Source organism: Periplaneta americana, chromosome 7 (assembly GCF_040183065.1).
Source record: "Periplaneta americana isolate PAMFEO1 chromosome 7, P.americana_PAMFEO1_priV1, whole genome shotgun sequence".
Taxonomy (NCBI): Eukaryota; Metazoa; Arthropoda; class Insecta; order Blattodea; family Blattidae; genus Periplaneta; species Periplaneta americana.
Window position 1 is genome coordinate 125448376 of NC_091123.1, and position 22674 is coordinate 125471049.

The window sequence follows — 22674 nt, forward strand, 5'->3', positions numbered from 1 at the left end:
CTCCTCTCGTAATGTTTTACGGCCTTACTACCTGCACTTTAGACAATGTAAGTCATACATGAAGGAGCGCATATATATAAATGACTTTATGGCCATATTCAACCTCAGTTTGTGAAAACTGATAATAGTTAATATATCACATATTCATTATATATGAGGTCTCGCCTATGTCACTGAATATTACACGACTACTATGAAGTAGCCAATGTGTATTATCACCATTTAATCCGAGAAAAATTCGTTCCGGCACCGGGAATCGAACTCGGGACCTCTCAGCTCTACGCGCTGAGTGCTCTTATCTACACCGATCAAGTCTTTCCAATTGAAGGGTTCAGAGCCATAGTGGGCCAGGCGCCATTTATTAAAAGCGGAGAAAGCAAGTGTTAAAGTTAAGTGAATAGGCATAGTTTAGTGAAGATCGACATATCATTTAGTTTTAATGTATACACTTTATATTACTTGCTATATGTTTCCATTGAATTATGGTAATAACTTCATTTTAACCCTTGTTTTCTACGGTTTTAGTAAATGGCGCTTAGACCACTATGGTTCTGAACCCTTCAATTTTTACCTATTTTCGAACCTGTTTTCAAGTCAACTGACGTTCTATATGCATTCTTCACATTCAAACTTCTTTCCCTCTGAAAATTAAACAATTTTTCTACTTTCTTCTCTAAAAAACCTTCAATCTCTCGTGTTATACGAAACCCAAATTTGTTGATTTAAATAAATTTACCGTGAATAAATATTGAAAAGTGCATTAAAATTAGGTATAGTTCAACACAGTAGGTTTAAACACAAATAAAAAAATAGCTGCATTCCGCTTCACTCATTCTGCGCACCGTAAGTACGTTTATGCACAAGGGTCAACGGCATGAGAATCCGAACCACCGGCGTAGTTCAGGCGGTAGAGCGTTGCCCTGATCCGGAGTTACGCTCGAGCGTGCGTTCGATCCCCGCTTGGGTTAATTACCTGATTGGGTTTTATCCGCGATTTTCCCAAACATAAGACAATTGTCGGGTAATTTATGTCAAATTATCTGCCTCATCTCGTCAAATAGCATCTCCTTATCACCAATTCCATCGACGCTAAATAACCATGCAATAAAATGGCAATCTGTCCCACCTAACATTCTCGATAATAATAAACTTGCACAATTTTATTAAGGAATAGACAATTTTTATCACAATTCATTACGCCATACAAAAATTTATTATTATAATTTATTGACGAAGTCCTTGATGAATGAAATAAATTTACGAATTGTAGTAATTGTTATATTGTAATTCTTTTGTAGTTTACTGGACTGATGTCGTGAGAAAATTACACTGGAGTACAAGCTAATCATTAATTGCACTTAATTTTAGGCTTTAATTAAATGTTCAACACATTACTGTCATTTCGTAGCAACATCACATTCATTAATTCTGGAGAAAACCTCTCTATGGATTTTAGAAGTTCTGAGAATGTATAATTCTTCTATATTAAATTCCCATCATTTATATACGTAGATTGTTGCGAGCGGACTATGGTTTTCCATATTTTAGATTTTTAAATTTCCACGTAGTTTTGGACGGTAGCGTAATGTTATGTTTGATGGTAGACGATGTTTACTGCTTGATGGCGATCGGAGTAGTGAGGTTAGATCAGGTTAGGTTAGGTTAGGTTAAGCTAGCTTTGCTTGGGTTAGTTAGAATTAAGTTTAGGTTAGGTTAGTTTACGTTGTGATAAGTTTGCTATGTCAGGTTACAGTCGAAATTATGTGTTTCCGAAATTTTTTGTGTTACCTTTCGAAAACGTCGTTTGTGGGGGGAGTGGAGGAGAATTTAAAATCGTGGAGTGTTCGTCCTCCAGAATTACATCATATTCTATTTTTGGTGAACGAGAAACCACAAGACACCGCTGCTACGAAGTGGCATAGGTAAATGTTTTCGTAAAATATCTGGATCAAAAATGCAATATGGAGTTGTGAAAGGTGGCTGTGATGTGCTTAACATATACCACAAATTGGTAGTATCCAAGGAAGAGTGGCTGTTTTCCCGATGAGGAAGATGGATGATGTAATAGGCCTTTATGACGTCACGTATGTTCGAATATTACATTGTAAATACGAGAAACTGTTTTAATAAAAATGTGGCAATTAAACTTACTTCAATAATATTAATATTATTATTAGGGAGTAGTGTAGTGAATCGATAGTAAGACTATTGATAGTTGATAAGTGTAGTAACGCCATCACTCGGATATTTGTCTTATTAGTTCCTTGTACAATGTAAGTTAATGAATTCGTGATGTATTTTCCAAATTAACTGTAATAAGGTTAATAACAAACTAATAAATTCAGTTCTATTATGTAATAATGTCATATGTTTAATTCATGTGTAAGTATTTGATGTTTAAGTTTAATTTTTAAGGGTTTGTTCACCAACGAATATGTCGCGTAACAGCTGTTATGATGATTCACTAAACGAAAGTTTCTAGAATAGAATCATGGCGTATTCAAAGGTGTCATATATTGTAATTTAATATAAAATAGTAATAGAATAAAGTAGGGAAAGAGAGAAGTAGAGAAAAACGTGTGAGGAAGGGAATGTAATGGAGTAGTTTAGGTCGGGACAAAGAAAAGTGGTTGGAGCGGGGATGTCGGAGGCGCCAACCTCAGATTAAATTCATATTTTTAAGTACAGTATTGTCAACGTGCGTGACGTCTTATATCGCGTCCTCGATCTCCTATTGTTGTGGAAAAAAAAGCGACTGATTCTTGGATATTACCCCACAAATTATATTAGAAATTGTAGAAGGCTGAATGACTTTTCTATAGCAAGCGACACAAACTTCCAACTTAGGTCACGTCCACCGATCAATATTCTTTCCAGTTTTTAGTAGTTTTCTAATGATCAAGTCAACTGATATCCTATATGAATTCCTTACATTCAAAAATATGTCCCCTCTCAAAATTAGATCATTTTCCACTTCGTAAAAAAAACCTTCATTCTCAATACAGTCGTTGTCACGTTGAAGCGATTTTAAATCTCTAAGATTTTTTTTTTTTTTTTTTTTTTTTTTTTTTTTTTTTTTTTTTTAGATTAAATATTCAAGACGATATACTTTGATTAAATATTCAAGACGATATACTTTCGGAGCGACTGAAGTATTTTCGTTGAAGATAAGTGTTTTCCCTGGACTTTAAATGCGATTTTTCACTTCCAAAATCACCTGAACTTCCCGCGCGATAGTTTGGATTTACCGTGAATTGAAACCGTGCCTCCTGAAAGTAAAAGTAATGCATTAGCCATTCGACAAGTTGTACTCAAGAGTTATGTTCACATTGCGCATGCACATATTTTTGCAACCATAAATGAAATATATTTTTTGTTTTTCTAACTATGGTCACTACAAAGTGCACACCTTACGTAGCATCATATTATTATGTATCAAATGTCTGTCACTCTTCCATTTTTAGACGCGCCGTATTGTGAACATAAAATGGATGACGGCGTCCGACTTTTGTCCATCGATTCCAGTATGGCAAACAACCTTCATTTTCAATCATTGTAAATAAAGAAAGAAACAAATTAAAAATATTCAACATAACAGAAATAAATTATAGACTACTGTTCAACGTTTAACCGAAATTGTATTTTATAAGTGAATTTTATGAACTTGACAATTGATTACATTGTAACTTTACATTACACAAGAAAAAAACGTATCTACTTACATTGATAATCTGCCAGTCCACACATATAATGCACAACGCCATAAGAAGATAACCACACATTTCACACACACACACACACACACACACACACAATCATTTACTTCACATTTAAATTAATTGCACAATTTCACAAACAAAACCAGTCGGAAAATGGTACGGTCATAAACACGCATAGAGCGAGCTTAGATTATTTACCTCACGTTTCAATACGTAAGTACACGTTATCCAGACAGAAATTAAAAATCCCAAGTTTCTATTTGATTTCGATTTGCGAATCTCGGAATATAAACAGTTCAATGTAACGGATTCTACATGAAATTCGCATAAGCATACGATTCACACCACTCACTTTCCTTTCCGACGCGAGACTAGGTTGAGCTAACTTAGAGGTCGCAAAGATATGCCTCTCTCTCTGATATACACATTTAATAGCCTATTATAAACCAATACATACAATGAAATTGGAAGAGAAAGAACGGAGTATCTTTTCTCAGATTGTGTAAGCGTAACTGTCGACCAATCAGCTCCAATATCTACATACAGTAGATGACTGGAAATAGTGGGAGTAATAAAAAACAAGATGGTACACAAGATGGGAGGGTTTGATGAAGAAACATCTGACTGTACGATAGGGATGTGACAAACGGTTATTTTCTTGTAATTGTTATAACTGTCTTCGTTACTTTCGATTAGTAGTTATAAATACCGGTTATAAGTAACGGTTATAATTTCCTGACGGAGACAAAATAGCAGTTATAATTAAGAAGTTATAGTTAACGGTTAAATAACTAGCAGAGGCACAGAAGCAGTTAGTTACCCACGAACAAGTTATATTTGAATGTTAAATAACTTACATTGTAAAAATGATTGAAAACGTTGACAAGTACACTTGTAGCAGAATACTGTACCATAAAATATTGGTTTGATTGAACTTCAAAAGTAAAAATATTAACAGAAAGGACAGTAATCAAGATTTCAACACTCGTAACAAACACATAATAATAATAATAATAATAATAATAATAATAATAATAATAATAATAATAATAATAATAATAATCATTATCATCATCATCATCACCAATACGCCAAAGAATCGACTGTTATTTAAGAAACACAATCATGAATCATATTATACCTCAAACACTATGTACATTATGAATTTATTTTTTATAATATACACATAGATCAGTGATTTTCAACGAGAGGTTCGCGGCCACCTGAGTATCCGCACAGCTATTAATGCAATATATATATATATATATATATTCCTGCTTATTTAGTAAAGACTGAATTTAATAAACTGAGAGTCCACCGCTGTGGAGTAACGGTTAGCACGTCTCACCGTGTAATTAGCAGGCCCAGGTTAAAATCCTGGTTGTGACAAGTTACCTGGTTGGGGTTTTCCCTCAACCAACTGAATCAGAATTGCTGGGTACCTTTCGGCGTTGGACCTCGGACTCATTTCGCCATCATTAATTCACATATCATCATCAATACCATAGCCCGGGTTAAGTTCACGCTGCTCCAACGTCAAAAGCCAATACTAAGAAGTATTGTATAGGACTTTCAAGTAGCATCTTTAAAATTAAGTCAATTGTAGATTTAAAATATGCATTCCTATTGCCAAAATCATCTTCTAAGCACTTCTTGGTCAACACCTGTAGAATAACGGTTAGCGCGTCTGGCCGCGAAACCAGGTGGCCCGGGTTCGATTCCCGGTCGACGCAAGTTACCTGGTTGAGGTTTTTTCCGGGGTTTTCCCACAACCCAATATGAGCAAATGCTGGGTAACTTTCGATGCTGGACTCCGGACTCATTTCACCGGCATTGTCACCTTTATCTCATTCAGACGCTAAATAACCTAAGCTGTTGATAAAGCGCCGTAAAATAACCTACTAAAATAAAAAAAATCCAAGCACTTCTTAACACTTAAGCAGTCGCGAGAGGTGTTGTTAACACCCCAGTCACATACAGTATACTGATCTGCTAAGTACAAATTGAGTAAGCCCATACTTCTGAAACTTTTAGTGCCTTTCTTAGACTTGGTAAGGCAACAATAACCGTAAACATGTTTGAAATCGGAATTCTATACTCTAGATCTAGATAATAATGATTAAGTGGTGAGGGGTAAAGCGAAAACACCCCGCGCTCCAATTGTAAATAGCGACGGTGACTAAACTGACCATACTTGTGTAACAAATAATAACAATTTACATTTTCTCAAATCAAATCAAATTTATTTATTTCCATTTTCAAATTTATTTATTTAATACACTAGATTTACACTTCATACATTTCGTCAAGACACTCGCGATGTGCAGTACGGGAACAAAGTTTCTGTAGAAGGGTAGGAGTATAAGGGAAGGTCGGGCGTGTGTCTACCGAGTTCAAGGCAAAGGCTAACCCATTTCCCTATAATTCGTAAGTAGACTCGTCCGATACGGTGCTCTATAGGAAGAGTGGGGGAGTGTCTGTACATAATTCATGAGCTGTATACTACATTAGGTATTGATGTTAATTAGACACTGTGCGCAAACAAAAATCAAGAAAGTGGTATCGAAAGGAAGATAAAAAGTGTATTATGATTAATGATTAGGAGTGAATAGACTTTGGAATATTACATGTGAATCAATATTGAAGTAATAGTCGGCCTGGGTAGCGTAGTCGGTATAGCTCTGGCCTTCTGTGCTCGAGGTTGCGGGTTCGATAGCGGCCCAGGTCGATGACATTTAAGTGTGTTTAAATGCGACAGGCTCATATCAATAGATTTACTGGCATGTAAAAGAACTCCTAAGAGACAAATTTTCGACACTCCGGCGACGCTGATATAACCTCTGTAGTTGCGAGCGTTGTTAAATCTATACAAATAATAAATCTGTAGCCAAATTTTTTCTTGTAATTTTCGATTTTCCAAAAATAATTGATGTTAACATGTATAATTAACCATCCTGTAACCGAAAATCGCTTTTTTGAAATTTTTGTTTGTATGTCTGTCTGTCTGTCTGTATGTTTGTTACCTTTTCACGCGATAATGGCTGAACCGATTTATATGAAAATTGGAATATAAATTAATTTCGTTGTAACTTAGATTTTAGGCTATAGGGCCTATGGCATTCAAAATACTTTATTTAAAAGGGTGTTTATAAGGGGGCCTGAATTAAATAAATAAATCGAAATATCTCGCTTATTATTGATTTTCATGAAAAATATTACATAACAAAAGTTTCTTTAAAAATAAACTCCGATAAGGTTTATTCTATACAAAATTTTGGTAGGACTGATATTTAATGAGATAAATGAGTTTTAAAATTACAATAACAACGCCATCTAAGGCGCTGTACTGAAATAAAAACAAATGACTTCGTCTATAAGGGCCTTGGACAACAACAATCGAAAGCTATTAAACATAGCCTAAGAGAATGTTTCTGTGTTTGTATGAAGTAATATCGGAAGCTAATTAATTGTTTAATTATTATTTCACCATTGGAAAGTGTAGTTTCTCTAGATGGATATAATTCTGCAATGTTATTACAGTAACTTCTGAAACATATAGCAAGTAATATAAAGTATACACATTAGAACTAAATGATATGTCAATCTTCATTAAACTATGGTTGCATGTAATAACAATTTAAAAACTTGTTAAAGGAATTGTCATTGCACCCTAATGATTGCTCTCTGGACCAAAATGACCGCATTTTAATTATTTAAATACAATTTAAATTAGATAACATATTAAACGATTTATCCTTCTATCAAACACGAATGTTCCCTGGATCAAACGTCCTATTTTAATTATGTAATTACTTTATTTCTAACAGGTGCAGCGGAGCGCACGGGTACGGCTAGTAAACAATAATTATATATATTGAAATATTACCATTAATGTAAATTAATTATAACACTGTGACAGGTTTTAAAGTGTGTCATATAGTTGTGTAAATAAGGAAAGAGAGATACTTTAATTGTTCACAAAAAAAAAAAATAGCCCATGTGAACTTATTGGGCTGTCAGCAACACTCCGCGCGACTTTTAATATTACAAAGTTTGGTGAGATTGCTTAAGAGTTAAATATCTATCTTGTATTAGATTTCAAAATCGCTTCAGTTAGTACAATTTTTACATAGCACGAATATTTTGTGAGTACGCAAAATGACTCAGTTCAAGAGAGTTAATATTTCTTTACCAAGGATTCTAATGTCTTTACAGTGGCGACTCATGATATTTTTTGTTTGTAGGATATGAGAATGACGATTGATGACCAAGACAGAAACTAGTAATAATAATAATAATAATAATAATAATAATAATAATAATAATAATAATATAATAGGGCGTGCCCTATTAATTTCTTGCTACAGTTAAATTCTTCTAAATGATCAAATACAACTTCAGATATTCTTTCGGCAGTCCTGCCATCTGAAAGCCCTATTAATTCTTGTGTTTTATTATAGCTTGTTTTATTTATTTTTTATGTAATTTTGATTTTTATTCTTTTATTTTTTATATTACATCATTTAAGATTATTTATTATTTTATTTATTCTATTCTTTTAAAATGACCAATGAACTACATTTAAGGATAATAATAATAATAATAATAATAATAATAATAATAATAATAATAATAATAATAATAATAATAATAATATAATATTAATTTCTTGCTACAGTTAAATTCTTCTAAATGATCAAATACAACTTCAGATATTCTTTCGGCAGTCCTGCCATCTGAAAGCCCTATTAATTCTTGTGTTTTATTATAGCTTGTTTTATTTATTTTTTATGTAATTTTGATTTTTATTCTTTTATTTTTTATATTACATCATTTAAGATTATTTATTATTTTATTTATTCTATTCTTTTAAAATGACCAATGAACTACATTTAAGGATAATAATAATAATAATAATAATAATAATAATAATAATAATAATAATATAATATTAATTTCTTGCTACAGTTAAATTCTTCTAAATGGTCAAATACAACTTCAGATATTTTTTCGGCAGTCCTGCCATCTGAAAGCCCTATTAATTCTTGTGTTTTATTATAGCTTGTTTTATTTATTTTTTATGTAATTTTGATTTTTATTCTTTTATTTTTTATATTACATCATTTAAGATTATTTATTATTTTGTTTATTCTATTCTTTTAAAATGACCAATGAACTACATTTAAGGATAATACATAATAATAATACTAATAATAATAATAATAATAATAATAATATATTAATTTCTTGCTACAGTTAAATTCTTCTAAATGGTCAAATACAACTTCAGATATTTTTTCGGCAGTCCTGCCATCTGAAAGCCCTATTAATTCTTGTGTTTTATTATAGCTTGTTTTATTTATTTTTTTTGTAATTTTGATTTTTATTCTTTTATTTTTTATATTACATCATTTAAGATTATTTATTATTTTGTTTATTCTATTCTTTTAAAATGACCAATGAACTACATTTAAGGAGGCTACAAGTGTACTTGAAAATTCGTATTGTAGTCTCTGACAGGATTTCCGCATCACCACCCAGAAAGAAGGGTCGTAGTATTAGGATATACGGTCATATCCCCAAACGCGGTTTAAGTCAAGCCATACCCCGCCCTCCGCACTCACCCCACTTCACTGCTAGAAAAAACCATTTGCTGTAAGATATTTGGATGGTGAATCGGAAAGTAAGGTCTGAGATGTGCAGTTGCGACAACTCACGACAGAGAGTGGAAGTTTGAAGAAAATTATTACATCGGGACGCATTAAAAATAAAATCTGTAATTAAAAACTTTTCTATCCTCAGAAGCACGAAATTAAACTGTAGGATCTTCCTCATATTCTTCATGGAGGAATCACCACTGTGTCTATCAGAAAATTTAGTGAAACCAGAATTACTCTAGGAATCACTGAGTCAGAATTACAAAAATAAACAGAAATGAAAAGAACACCAGACGCAACAAGACCCCCAGGAAGACTACTAGACAGATTAAAGAGAAACTGAAACTCACCACATTAAACTTCGGTGGAAAGGGGTCGTGAACCTACATCAAGGGGAAAACTGAAAATCTGCTTTGGCGGATGACACAGAAATGCAATTCAGATTAACAGACGTGAATGAAGTGCTTGGTCTTTCCGTGCTACTATTTGATACACAACACATGTGAATTCTGAGCAAATTCTGACCAGTAAGGATGTCGAGAGATATACGTTATCAAAACTATCCAGTCTGCATAACTTGGGAGTGTGTGAGCGCGATCGTTTCTACAGTTATATATTATTATATATATATATATGTATATATTATTTTAATGTACCGAAGTACATATGATGTTTCTATGCAGATATTCTGCGTCATCATTCGATGAAAGAGTGATGAAACGGAGAAAATTTCTCTCCGGCACCGGGATTTGAACCCGGGTTTTCAGCTCTACGTGCTAATGCTTTATCCACTAAGCGCTTATTCCGTCGGATCCCGGCCAACTAGTCACTCATAACGAGTGCACCTCAGCACATGTGCGGACTTCGGTCCTACGTTCATAGACATCTATGACGTAGTGCAGAGGGCGGCCACTAGAGGGAACCCAAGAGTTGGAGCTTAATCTGAGACGATTCTGTCCGACGCCGGGGTGGTATCCGGTGTGGCTTAGTGGATAAAGCATCAGCACGTAGAGCTGAAAACCCGGGTTCAAATCCCGGCGCCGGAGAGAAATTTTCTCCGTTCCATCACTCTTTCATCGAATGATGACGCAGAATATCTGCATGGAAATATCATATGTACTTCGGTACATTAAAATAATATATATGATATGCGTAAATCACTTCGTGATTTAAGACGGCGCTTATTCCGTCGGATCCTGGCCAACTAGTCACTCATAACGAGTGCACCTCAGCACATGTGTGGACCGGTCCTACGTTCATAGACATCTATGACGTAGTGCAGAGGGCGGCCACTAGAGGGAACCGAAGAGTTGGAGCTTAATCTGAGAAGATTCTGTCCGACGCCGGGGTGGTATCCGGTGTGGCTTAGTGGATAAAGCATCAGCACGTAGAGCTGAAAACCCGAGTTCAAATCCAGGCGCCGGAGAGAAATTTTCTCCGTTCCATCACTCTTTCATCGAGTTTCTACAGTTGCTTACGAGAGTATACAAGCTGGCGCATAGCACGATCGAGAGTAGGTCCCTGAGAGTCACGACAATTTCTGCCGCTAGGTTCGCCTCGCTGTGCTAAGAAATGATGAATAGTTCCATTACTAAGCATTGTGTATCGTGAAAATAGTTTGATTAACTGTGCATTATTGATCGAGTACGAAAATTATAAATATGCCAAGCATATTACAGTCCTATTTGAGATTCATTGATGACTTGTTAAATATCAGTATGTAGATTTTCAGCGTCATTTAATAGAATTTACAATTTTGTTTCCCGTAAGTCTGAATTTGTTGAATTAAAAATTTTGCTTCCAAACTATATTGTTCATATGGTTAATTTACTTTGGCAAGTTGATTGTTTTCAGTTCCGTGTTTTTCCTTCAGATTTCGTTCCCTCTAATTTGTTATAATTGCTGAAAGTGAACTACCGGTTTCTGCTACTTTCAGTATTGTTATTATCATTATCATCATTATTATTATTATCATCATTAAATTAATATAGTTCTTAGCTTGTCTTGCCTTAAGGCAATCAGTAGCATTATTCGAGGAAAAGAGTATGATTTACCATCATCATTTATAGTGGCGAAATATTCCAAGACAATGGTTAATTATTACTGATGAATATTGACACATATACGATTTGCATTATTTAGGATACAACATACGAAGCAATGCGATTTTAATGTTGAGCATGTCGACTTTACTGTAACGTACTCCCTCATCCTCCAAGCCAAATCAAATATTATTACGACATTACGAGAAATAAATAATAATTACTACAATTATGCGTTGTGATAAAGTACAATTATCACTGCGTGGTGTACCGAAAATTTTACTTTATGTTTTCATTAAATTGACATGTTGTCATGAGTGACAACAGAAAACAGCTCAGGGGAGCGAGATTCAGACATTACTAAAAATGAAATGGGGATCGGGGAGAGCAGATGCGCATGTGCCTATGGGCGGCAAATTCTAAAAAAATAATGTCCCTGAGATTCCTGAGATATTTATTTATGTTTTGGGAAATGGTCAAATTCGAAAACCATTTCTAATCACATATATTGCAGTCTAACTTCCTAATTAATTTAATTCTAACTCCTAATTTAAAAACTGCTTACACACACTAAAATATCATAGCATTTGCTATTACTACCCACTACTGGATTAATCTTGCACAGGATACGGACCAATGGTGGCGGGCTTATTTGACGGCGGCAATGAACCTGCGGATTCCTTAAAAGCCATTTGTAAGTAACAGGTTAATCAGCAGGCCTATTAGATATTTATTTCACCGCTGCAAATTGTGCAAGAAAAATCGCACATTTGTACTAATCATGTATTGTGACTGCTGTTTGCTTTAGTAAAAATCATAACACTTCAACGTCAATATATTTTTAAAAAAGAAAGGGATAAGTTAGCCTACTTACAAATGATTAAATTATGAAGTCAGGGAAATGGAAGATAATACAGTACCTTAATTCATTGGAATAATAATAATAATAATAATAATAATAATAATAATAATAATAATAATAATAATAAATGAATACGTGAAAAGGGTAGACTACAGTGTTTATTGAAAATATATTAAGTTTCTTTCATTATTTCCGAAAAGGTATGGTATATGAATTGAATAACAGAAAGGTAGTACCTTAGTTTATAATATGTAATATCTTTTAATATCAAGAATGACAGCCTTTTATTGTAATATAATTGAGACGCAGAAGTTTGGAAATTATGTCTATTGTCCATAAAATATTGTACGATGCATTTAATAAGCAATGGTGAGTCCTTTAAATGTCCCAAATGTCAATGTCATTTAAGTGTTTTGCTATGAATATTTAATAGAGAACAGCGCTCCGAGCGGCGGAATTGGAATTACGAGGGAGCCACTTGAGACCCGTATTTCAAGCGCTATGCGCCAGCTTGTATAATCTCGTAAGCAACGGTTTCTACACTACGTTCGTAGCTCGGCCTGACCGTTCCGCGGCGACCTTGGACTGGGTGAAGATTGGCGCTCCTGCCGCCAGAGTAGTGCTGTAGCTACCGCTGACGCGCCAATCAGGTCCGGCCGAGTTACGAACGCACTGTACAAAACGGGGGAACTTTGCCGGCAGTAACGATACGATTGTTGCAGTTTCCGCCTCGATTTTTTTTATAACACTTAAGCTTATGCCACATTTATACAATCTGTCTATAATCGACAATAAGTAAATATTATAAAGGAAAATGACATGAGTGGAGATGTTATCCCATGACAACACTCCAAAAGAAAAATAACAATTTTTTAAATAGTTGTAGTAAAAATGAATGGAAGGTCAAGAGCGTTGGTCCTTTTAAGTCTTCTCATTGTTTGACTATTATCCAGCAAATTTAAAGCATGATTATTCGGATGTTGATTTAATCGGGCGCCTCGATTAAGAGAATAAATATACTGTGCAGTTCACAGTGCATAGAAAAGAAATAAACTTAATTCATAGCCAGTAAAAATAAAATACAGACTCATCAACCCCATGTACCTACGTCCGCCGAGTTAGTTCTGTGGTAGCGCGTCTACCGCCAGACTAGCCGGTCCGGGTTCGATTCCCTGTAGGATCAGAAATTTTCATGAAAAATTTCTACCTCGGAACTAGGACAGATGGCGGTACACAAATTTCTAATCACTAAACTGTGCACTAATATGCCTGGGTTAAATCTCAAATCTCTCCGCAGTGCATGTGAAGAGAAGGCATATGTTACTAATGATAGTGATTCATACGTCGGACGGGGGCGCTAAGCCTGGCCTGTCATCCTCATCGTTACACTACACTTACACACACACACACACACACACTCACCCCCGTACACGACATAACTCTTCACAGATACTCATAATGCATAACGTGGCCCGCCGAAGTGGTGTGCAACATGAAAATGGTCAGAGTCCTACCATCTATCCGCAATACGAGGAACCCGAATCACGCAAGTGAAATGGGTTGGCATTAGGTATACTTACTGCATATGCTCAGTACAACTTGACAACCTGCATTGAGATTCATGAACCATTTATTCAGTGTGCCCAACTGTAGCGGAATTTGAAGCTTCGGGAGACCGGTTAAACGAAACCCTCCCGAAATGTAGCGGAATTTAAAAAAATCATGTTAGGAGTTTTAATTCACATAATTTCTTTGAAACTTACCACATAAATTTTATTCGTTTTTTATCAGATTTTTCGTAACTCTAGTGCTCCCTGAGAGAAGGCTATAATATGGATAAAATTACATATTGAAAAATAAAAATATATGCTGTGATACCCGCAAAACAGGGGATAATAACATCAGGGGGTTCAACCAACAAAAGTGTGACGGAATTTATCTGGAAAGGAATCTTGAGTGATAATTTTTATATTATTTAGGCCTACATAATAAGGAATAATACACTTATTACACATGAGAAATCACAAAAACGATGTCAGTAGTAGAGCCATGTGCCAATAACATAATAATCAAGAATTTAATATGCATAGTGTATTCTAGGGTATGTAAGCATATAAATATGTTTAATATTAAGCCTATATTTATTCCAACTTAAAATTAACATTATTTATTATAATAATATAGGTCTAAGTAAAATAAAATGTGTAGTGTATTATTACAGACAGGAGAAAAAGTAAAGCAAGTTGCTTTCAGATTTGTCTTTCTAAATAAATGAATATGTTTTAATAAAACAATAGCATAGACCTACTTATATTTCTGCTCTCAAAATACGTCCTTATTAAAGATTAAGCATTTGTGAATAAATATGAAATACATTAATTAAAATTCACAGTTCTGATTTTCAAACAATATGAATTATGTCAGGGAACACAATGAAACCTGTTTCTGTGATCCTTTAACATATATCTCTTTGCTCCGTATTTATTCAGTACCCACAACCATAGCGGAATGTAGCGGAATTTTGACAGGTTTATAGAGAATTTCGTGTTTCTGGAGTTGGGCACACTGCATTTCTTCTCGATTCTAAAGTGAAATTTCGTTGGACCTGCTTTCCTACGACCCCTGTGGTGGCTGAGTAGTCAGATCTTCAGCCTGTCACGCAGATGGTTCGGATTCGATTTCCGGTTAGGCCTGGAAAAAAATAGAGACACTTGTGGTACTGTAATAAAAATGAACATAGGCCTACTTCTCCGATTACAAAGTTGAAGATATGTGAAAAGAAGTTAATTAGGCCTATATAAGAAACCGAATTAGCATACAAGCGTCTCCGTATAGCACCATCATGAATACGACCTGACCAGGCCAATCAGAAGCAAAAACGAGACATAATATTTAAATGTAATGTATTTGAATTCTTATTTGCATAAAAACTGAGGCGCTTATTATACATATGTAATCATTTCCATGTTTTTTTTATCTATTTGCTTATTCATTACTTTTGTTTATAATATCAGGCAAGAGATAAAATTTGCTTTTCTCGGGCTACCGATACCTTTAATTTGTTTACATGAATTTGAGTCCACAGATTTTTCCTATAGTTTAGATTGGGTTTGATTTGCTCAGGGTACTTAATTTTGATTACATAATTTTTGGGTCCACCAATTTTACTTTCATATTACATCGGCTTCTATTTTCTTGGGCTACTTTTTACATCATTTTTGGGTTCACCGATTTTGACTGGTGTAGCAGTCTTAGGCAGCTATAATCTTAAATGTTTTTTTCTTTTTTTAGTCGTTTGTTTTACGACGCTTTATCAACTGCTAAGATCATTTAGCGTCTGAATGATATGAAAGTGATAATGCTAGCGAAATGGGTCCAGGATCCAGCGCCGAAAGTTACCCAGCATTTGCTCGTAACGGGTTCAAGGAAAACCCCGAAATAAACCTCAATCAGGTAACTTGTCCCAACCAGGATTTGAACCCGGGCCCGCTTGTTCACAGTCAGGCATGCTAACCGTTATTCCACAGCGGTGGACTCTTAAATGCTTTGTTTTGCGTTGTTCTTTAATATGTCTCGCGTCAAACTAGTAGGAACCCAAAGGCAATCCAAATCCATAAAGACCTAAAACTAGACTTTCTGCAAGGCATTCTCAAACAAATCAAGAATTTTTATCGTAAATTTAAAGACAGAGAAAGTGGTTTTATTAAATATTTAGGACAATACGGATTAGTGTATATCTCAAGTATACGACTCCACAATCCTTTTCTGGATTAATTCCTGAAGTGTATCAAGTTTCTCAAGTCTTTTCTTATGACAACAGAGCAGCAACAGCAAAATATGTATCTATTATTCATATTGTAACAAGTTATAAAACTTTCCAAGCCTTAATAGTTCATCACAATTCTCCATATATTTAAAAGAAATGATGGACGACAGATCTGACGCCGGACAAACACAAGTAGCTGCCTAATTTTCGAAATGGAATTTATGATTAAGGGAATATTCTGAAATGAAGAAGGGAACAGGAGCAAAGTACAAGAAAAATAAAAAAAAGACTTGGCAATGTCCGCCACAAATATAATTTCTACATGTCCCAAATTTGAACTCGGCTGTGCTGTCATTGTAAGATAGCATTCTGTTATCGAACCAACCCAACGTTTCTTATTGCTGTAATAAGTTTCTTAAAATAACGGTTTTGTAATTATTATTTAGCGATTGTAAGATACAAGTTACTGGACTTAAGTGTAAACCGAAATTAAGATAATTGGTAAGAGCTATTGAATTGTAGTTCAAAAATATATAAATATTAATATATTATACAAAACCACTGACTAGGACCTCAGTAATATGCAAATATTGTGAAACAAATATTGAAATATAAATGAGTGTGGGAAAACCAATAAGAAGTCAAATAAAGATGAAGTAATATGAGTGATATAGTATTTAGGTACAGTAAAAGTCTATGATGATGTTTTCAGTTTTTAATAATTTTTTATAAAATGTATGTTATTCATCATGTTCTCCTTTCAATTTTCAGATATTACGCAATCGTCCACCCAATGAAGGCCAAATACATATGTACCATAAGCCAGGCAAGGAAGATCATCTTGGGTATATGGGTAGCATCATTTCTACTTGCAGTACCCAATCTCATTTCACAAGTGAGTTTTCAGATTATATCTTATGTTTCAGTACTTTATACAGACATTATAGTTCCGTATTTGGGCACCATAACCTTTTATTTATTTTAAAAGAAAATTGGATCTTAGATGGTAAATGTGATAAATCATATAACTTGACTCGTTATGTAAAATAAAAGGTACTTTTAGGTTTGTTGTTTACAATGAAAGCGGTCATACATTAGTTCACTTTTATACAAAATTGATACACAAAAATTATAGAAACAGTTTTTGGCATCTCATTCTACAAAACATAAAAATGGACAAATCAAACAAATAAAACATATCTATTATTTCGATTAGCCAGTGGTCTCTCTCCATGCAGGCTTATTCATTTACCTCTACTTACGCCGTAAATTTGACATATTTTGCATGTAGGTCTTATATGAAATAATTTAAAGCTGAATTTTCATTGTATTTAAAAAGAAAAGGTTTAAAAAAAGGCGCAGGCAGAACATAAAATTCAAGTTTTATGAAGCGCATTGTAGGACAAGTTATCACGTTGCTTGGGAAGCCATGTTGTGAAATTATAGTCCCGACGCTGTTATTTCCGGCGTGACTCCGCCCCTTTGCTTACGTCTTAGAAAGTAAAGGCTCTATAAAGTCTACTACTACTAGTAGTAGTAGGTAGGTAGTATCGTTCGCCATTTTTGTTCTCACATTGCCGAGCTACCATACGAGGAATCTATTTGACATTATCATGTCGTAGCTCCTATGATAATAAATCAAACGCAATTTAATTCAGCAAATAACTGAGCGGCAAATAACGCCTTCGTGTGCTTTCTGCGAACGCCAAAAAAAGAGCTAAAATGGTTGGCGATTATATTAAGTATTTATCGAGCCTTAAGAAATGAATCAGCGAATCACAAGACGCACACGTTTAAACGTAGCCGACCTGCAACGCGATTGGTTGCCGGAAATTAGAGCGACGGGACTATAGTAAGCTTCATGGACCTATGCATATGGTAAACTGTGACTGAAAGCGCCATGTTGAGAGATTAATGACCTGTTACTGGTAGAAGGAAACTAAATAGGGAGAACGAAGGAACAACTTCATGAACAAACTAATACAAAATTCAGACATTTACATCATAGTAGATATTCTAGCATACATTAGCTAGATTCGCCACTCTACCCCATTATTTCCTGGCTTAATTGTCTCATAAGTGGTGGCTTGTTGATATCACTTGTGAGCTTCAGACATGTCTTCGGACAGTTGACTAGACAAACAAACAAACAAACAAACATTAGCTAGATATTTAATGACACGTGGTCACTATTCAATTGAAATCCTGAATTGACAAACATCCCAAGTCCAAAATTCACCGAATTTGACTTTTTACCTGACATGTGTTTGTCATAGGCTATCATCCTGTGAAAAACAACTTCCAAAGTCCGACTCTAAGTGTGTGATTTTGAATCATACAAATATTTATTCCAATACTCTTATATTGCAAGTCTATATACTGTAGTTTTTGCTCTCCTAAAAAAATTTCAATGAACTTGGGATGTTTGTCAATTTAGATCAATTGCAATAGTTATTATAATGACATCCCTACTTGCTAACGAATTGTACCCTGTATTTATAGTTTTTCGTTAAAAAAGTACATTTTCGGGAAGGGAGTGAAATTTTTTATTTCGTTATGGTACTGATTTTTTTAACAAAATTTCTTAAAGTTGAAGTATTTAAATATTAAATTATATGGCGAAAAAGAGTACAAAAGTAATTTCGTAATACTGAATATTTCGTTACACTAGAGTTCGTTATAACGACATTTTATTGTACAAAGAGTTTAATAAAATAATGGCGGACCTGGAGCTAGAATTTGTTTAATTCGCTTTTATTCAACTACAGTTATTCTGATCTGAATGAAGGGGGGGGGGCGGAGAGCAACGGCGAATTGTTCAATAGTTGAGCAGTTTGGACTTTTTCCATTGCTAATTGTCAAACTTATAACAACATTTCGAAGAGTGGACCTGACGGTCGTCGATCAGTCAGACAGACTCATAGATGTCCGATTGTAACTCGTACGAAGTAACCACTGGCGTTAGCAACCCGCAGCGCATATTCTTTAAGGTCGTTTTTCCTATTTTATATGGAAAGTTATTAAGTTCAGAAGAGCATACTTGACGTGCATTATCTCCTGGTTTTATTTTTTATATTAGTTAGTTATTTAAATACGCTGTATCAACTACTAGGTTATTTAGCGTCGATGAGATTGATGATAGCGAGATGGTATTTGGTGAGATGGGGCCGAGGATTTGCCATGGATTACCTGGCATTCACCTTACGGTTCGGGAAATTTATTTTTTATTTTATTGGGTTATTTTAGGACGCTTTATCACAGCTTTGGTTATTTAGCGTCTGAATGAGATGACGATGATAATGCCGGTGAAATGAGTCCGTGGTCCAACACCGCAAGTTACCCAGCATTTGCTCATATTGGATTGAGGGATAACCCCGGAAAAAACCTCAACCAGGTAACTTGTCCCGACCGGGAATCGAACCCGGGCCACCTGGTTTCGCGGCTAGACGTACTAACCGTTTCTCCACAGGCGTGGACGGTTGGGGAAAACCTCGGAAACAATCAAAATAGGTAATCAGCGCAAGCGGGGATCGAACCCGCGCCCGAGCGCAACTTCAGACAGGCAGGCAAGCGCCTTAACCGACTGAGCCACGCCGCCGGTGGCTTAATATCTCCTGGTTCTATAGGCGTTTGGACACCCATGGGCTAGCTGTTTGTAACGATTCCCACAGTAGGTTTTCACCGAAGACGAAGAGAGATCCAGTCTTCGAATCGTTGTGCTATAATTTTGACAATTACTTACTTACAAATGCCTTTTAAGGAACCCGAAGGTTCATTGTCGCCCTCACATAAGCCCGCCATCGGTCCCTATCCTGTGCAAGATTAATCCAGTCTCTATCATCATATCCCACCTCCCTCAAATCCATTTTAATATTATCCTCCCATCTACGTCTCGGCCTCCCCAAAGGTCTTTTTCCCTCCGGTCTCCCAACTAACACTCTATATGCATTTCTGGAATCGCCCATACGTGCTACATGTCCTGCCCATCTCAAACTCTCGATTTTATGTTCCTGATTATGCCAGGAGAAGAATACAATGCGTGCAGTTCTGCGTTGTGTAACTTTCTCAATTCTCCTGTAACTTCATCCCTCTTAGCCCCAAATATTTTCCTAAGCACCTTATTCTCAAACAACCTTAACCTATGTTCCTCTCTCAGAGTGAGAGTCCAAGTTTCACAACCATACAGAACAACCGGTAATATAACTGTTTTATAAATTCTAACTTTCAGATTTTTTGACAGCAGACTGGATGATAAAAGTTTCTCAACCGAATAATAACACGCATTTCCCATATTTATTCTGCGTTTAATTTCCTCCCGAGTGTAATTTATATTTGTTACTGTTGCTCCAAGATATTTGAAATTTTTCACCTCTTCGAAGGATAAATCTCCAATTTTTATATTTCCATTTCATACAATATTCTCGTCACGAGATATAATCATATACTTTGTCTTTTCGGGATTTTCTTCCAAACCGATCGCTTTACTTGCTTCAAGTAAAATTTCCGTGTTTTCCCTAATCGTTTGTGTATTTTCTCCTAACATATTCACGTCATCCGCATAAACAAGAAGCTGATGTAACCCGTTCAATCCGAAACCCTGCCTGTTATCCTGAACTTTCCTAATGACATATTCTAAAGCGAAGTTAAAAAGTAAAGGTGATAGTGCATCTCCCTGCTTTAGCCCGCAGTGAATTGGAAAAGCATCAGATAGAAACTGACCTATACGGACTCTGCTGTATGTTTCACTGAGACACATTTTAATTAATCGAACTAGTTTCTTGGGAATACCAAATTCAATAAGAATATCATATAATACTTCCCTCTTAACCGAGTCATACGCCTTTTTGAAATCTATGAATAACTGATGTACTGTACCCTTATACTCCCATTTTTTCTCCATTATCTGTCGAATACAAAAAATCTGATCAATAGTCGATCTATTACGCCTAAAACCACACTGATGATCCTCAATAATTTCATCTACGTACGGAGTTAATCTTCTCGAAAGAATATTGAACAACATTTTGTACGACGACAACAAAAGTGATATTCTTCGAAAGTTACCACAGTTGGTTTTGTCCCCCTTTTTAAAAATAGGTACAATTATGGACTCCTTCCATTGTTCTGGTACAATTTCTTTTTCCCAAATAGCAAGTACAAGTTTATAAATTTCGCTATGTAATGCACTTCCACCCTCTTGTATTAATTCTGCTGGAATTTGATCGATACCTGGGGACTTGTACTTTTTCAGATATTCTATCGCAATTTCGACTTCTGAAAGCGTGGGTTCGGATATAAATGGCTCAGCAGTTTGTATTTCAATTTCGTCCCGATCATTTCTATTTGGCTTATGTACATTTAGTAGTTGCGCAAAATAGTTTTAGCAATGGAAAAAGTCCAAACTGCTCAAGTATTGCACAGTTATTCTGCTCGCAGCGAATAATATTTAAGGCGCGAACAGTTTTATTTTCTCGTTCGATAGAAGTAATATTTCAACCTTCTAAAATTACATAATCTTTGCTGAGATTCAATGCAATTAGCCCTACCTTGGGCCTGGAGTCAATCCAGAGGGTTACAACATATATTTGTAAAAGATACAAACACTGAAAAGAATTATCAAAGTACCGGAAGCTGAAATCAATTGAGAAGAGTCAGTGCGTTAAGGCTGGTTCACAATAAACTGGAAACGAGGACGAGAACGAGAACGAAAATATTGTTGAAATAAATGTATTTAAATGCGAGCATTCACAACTAACTTTCAAATTCCGGTTCCTGGGCTTCGGCAAGCTTCTCGTTAAATGTGAATGCTCACATTTAAATAGCCTACATTTATTTAACAATATTCTCGCTGTCGATTTCGTTCCCGGTTTATTGTGGACCAGCCTTTAGCTGTCAAGTACCTACTCGACTAGGGAACTAACCAAACAACAATAGCTTCGTCTTACGCTGAGGGAAGGGAATTAATTGAATAATGAGGCCACTTCCTAACACTACGAATATTCTAGTGTAAGGTCTTGATGGCTCCGTGGCTACGTCTCGATTTTAACACATTCCCTGTAATGTGACCTGATGTGACTAACGCAATTTGTTAACGAACTTCAAGCCGTAAATAGGTAAAACTTGAAACTCTCGGGATGGTAATGAGCTACTGGAGATGTTTAGCACATTATGTGGATCGAATTGAGGCGCTGACATGGGAAAGGTAGTAACTGCCAAAAACAAAATTTTTCAGGGGAAGCAAAAAACAAATTTATGAACACTTTCTAACTTACATTATTACAGAAACTGCTTTAAATGAAAGGCATACACTCATGTTTGTGTTACATATGAAATTTGAAAAGTCTGGCACAGATTTATCTGTGAAATCCTATTTTATGAAAATACAACATTGAAATCACTCCTTAGCCAAACTGAGAATTAACGTTATTTATACATTATGCACAAATTTTTCGGTAAAATGCATGATACTTTTCATCGAGGAAGTCTAACATAGATAATAAGTCTCTTCATCAGGGACGACTGGTCTTCTTTCAAGGCGTTGCTAGCACAACAAGTTAGTGATTGACGTTAATGACTGTCCTTTCTTAAAAATCCTGTGCTCTGTCCACATTTCAAGGTCATTAAATGA

The 22674-nt window shown here is 35.2% G+C and overlaps 1 protein-coding gene across 2 annotated transcripts in view; it reads left to right on the forward strand.

The window, feature by feature from the left end:
• LOC138703430 (gastrin/cholecystokinin type B receptor-like) overlaps positions 1–22674 on the forward strand; it is a 206350-nt gene that overhangs the window by 12519 nt on the left and 171157 nt on the right. For both annotated transcript variants that reach the window (XM_069831281.1, XM_069831282.1), the window contains exon 2: positions 16818–16941. In XM_069831281.1, the coding sequence (XP_069687382.1) occupies positions 16818–16941 (124 nt within the window). The remainder of the gene's footprint in view (positions 1–16817; positions 16942–22674) is intronic.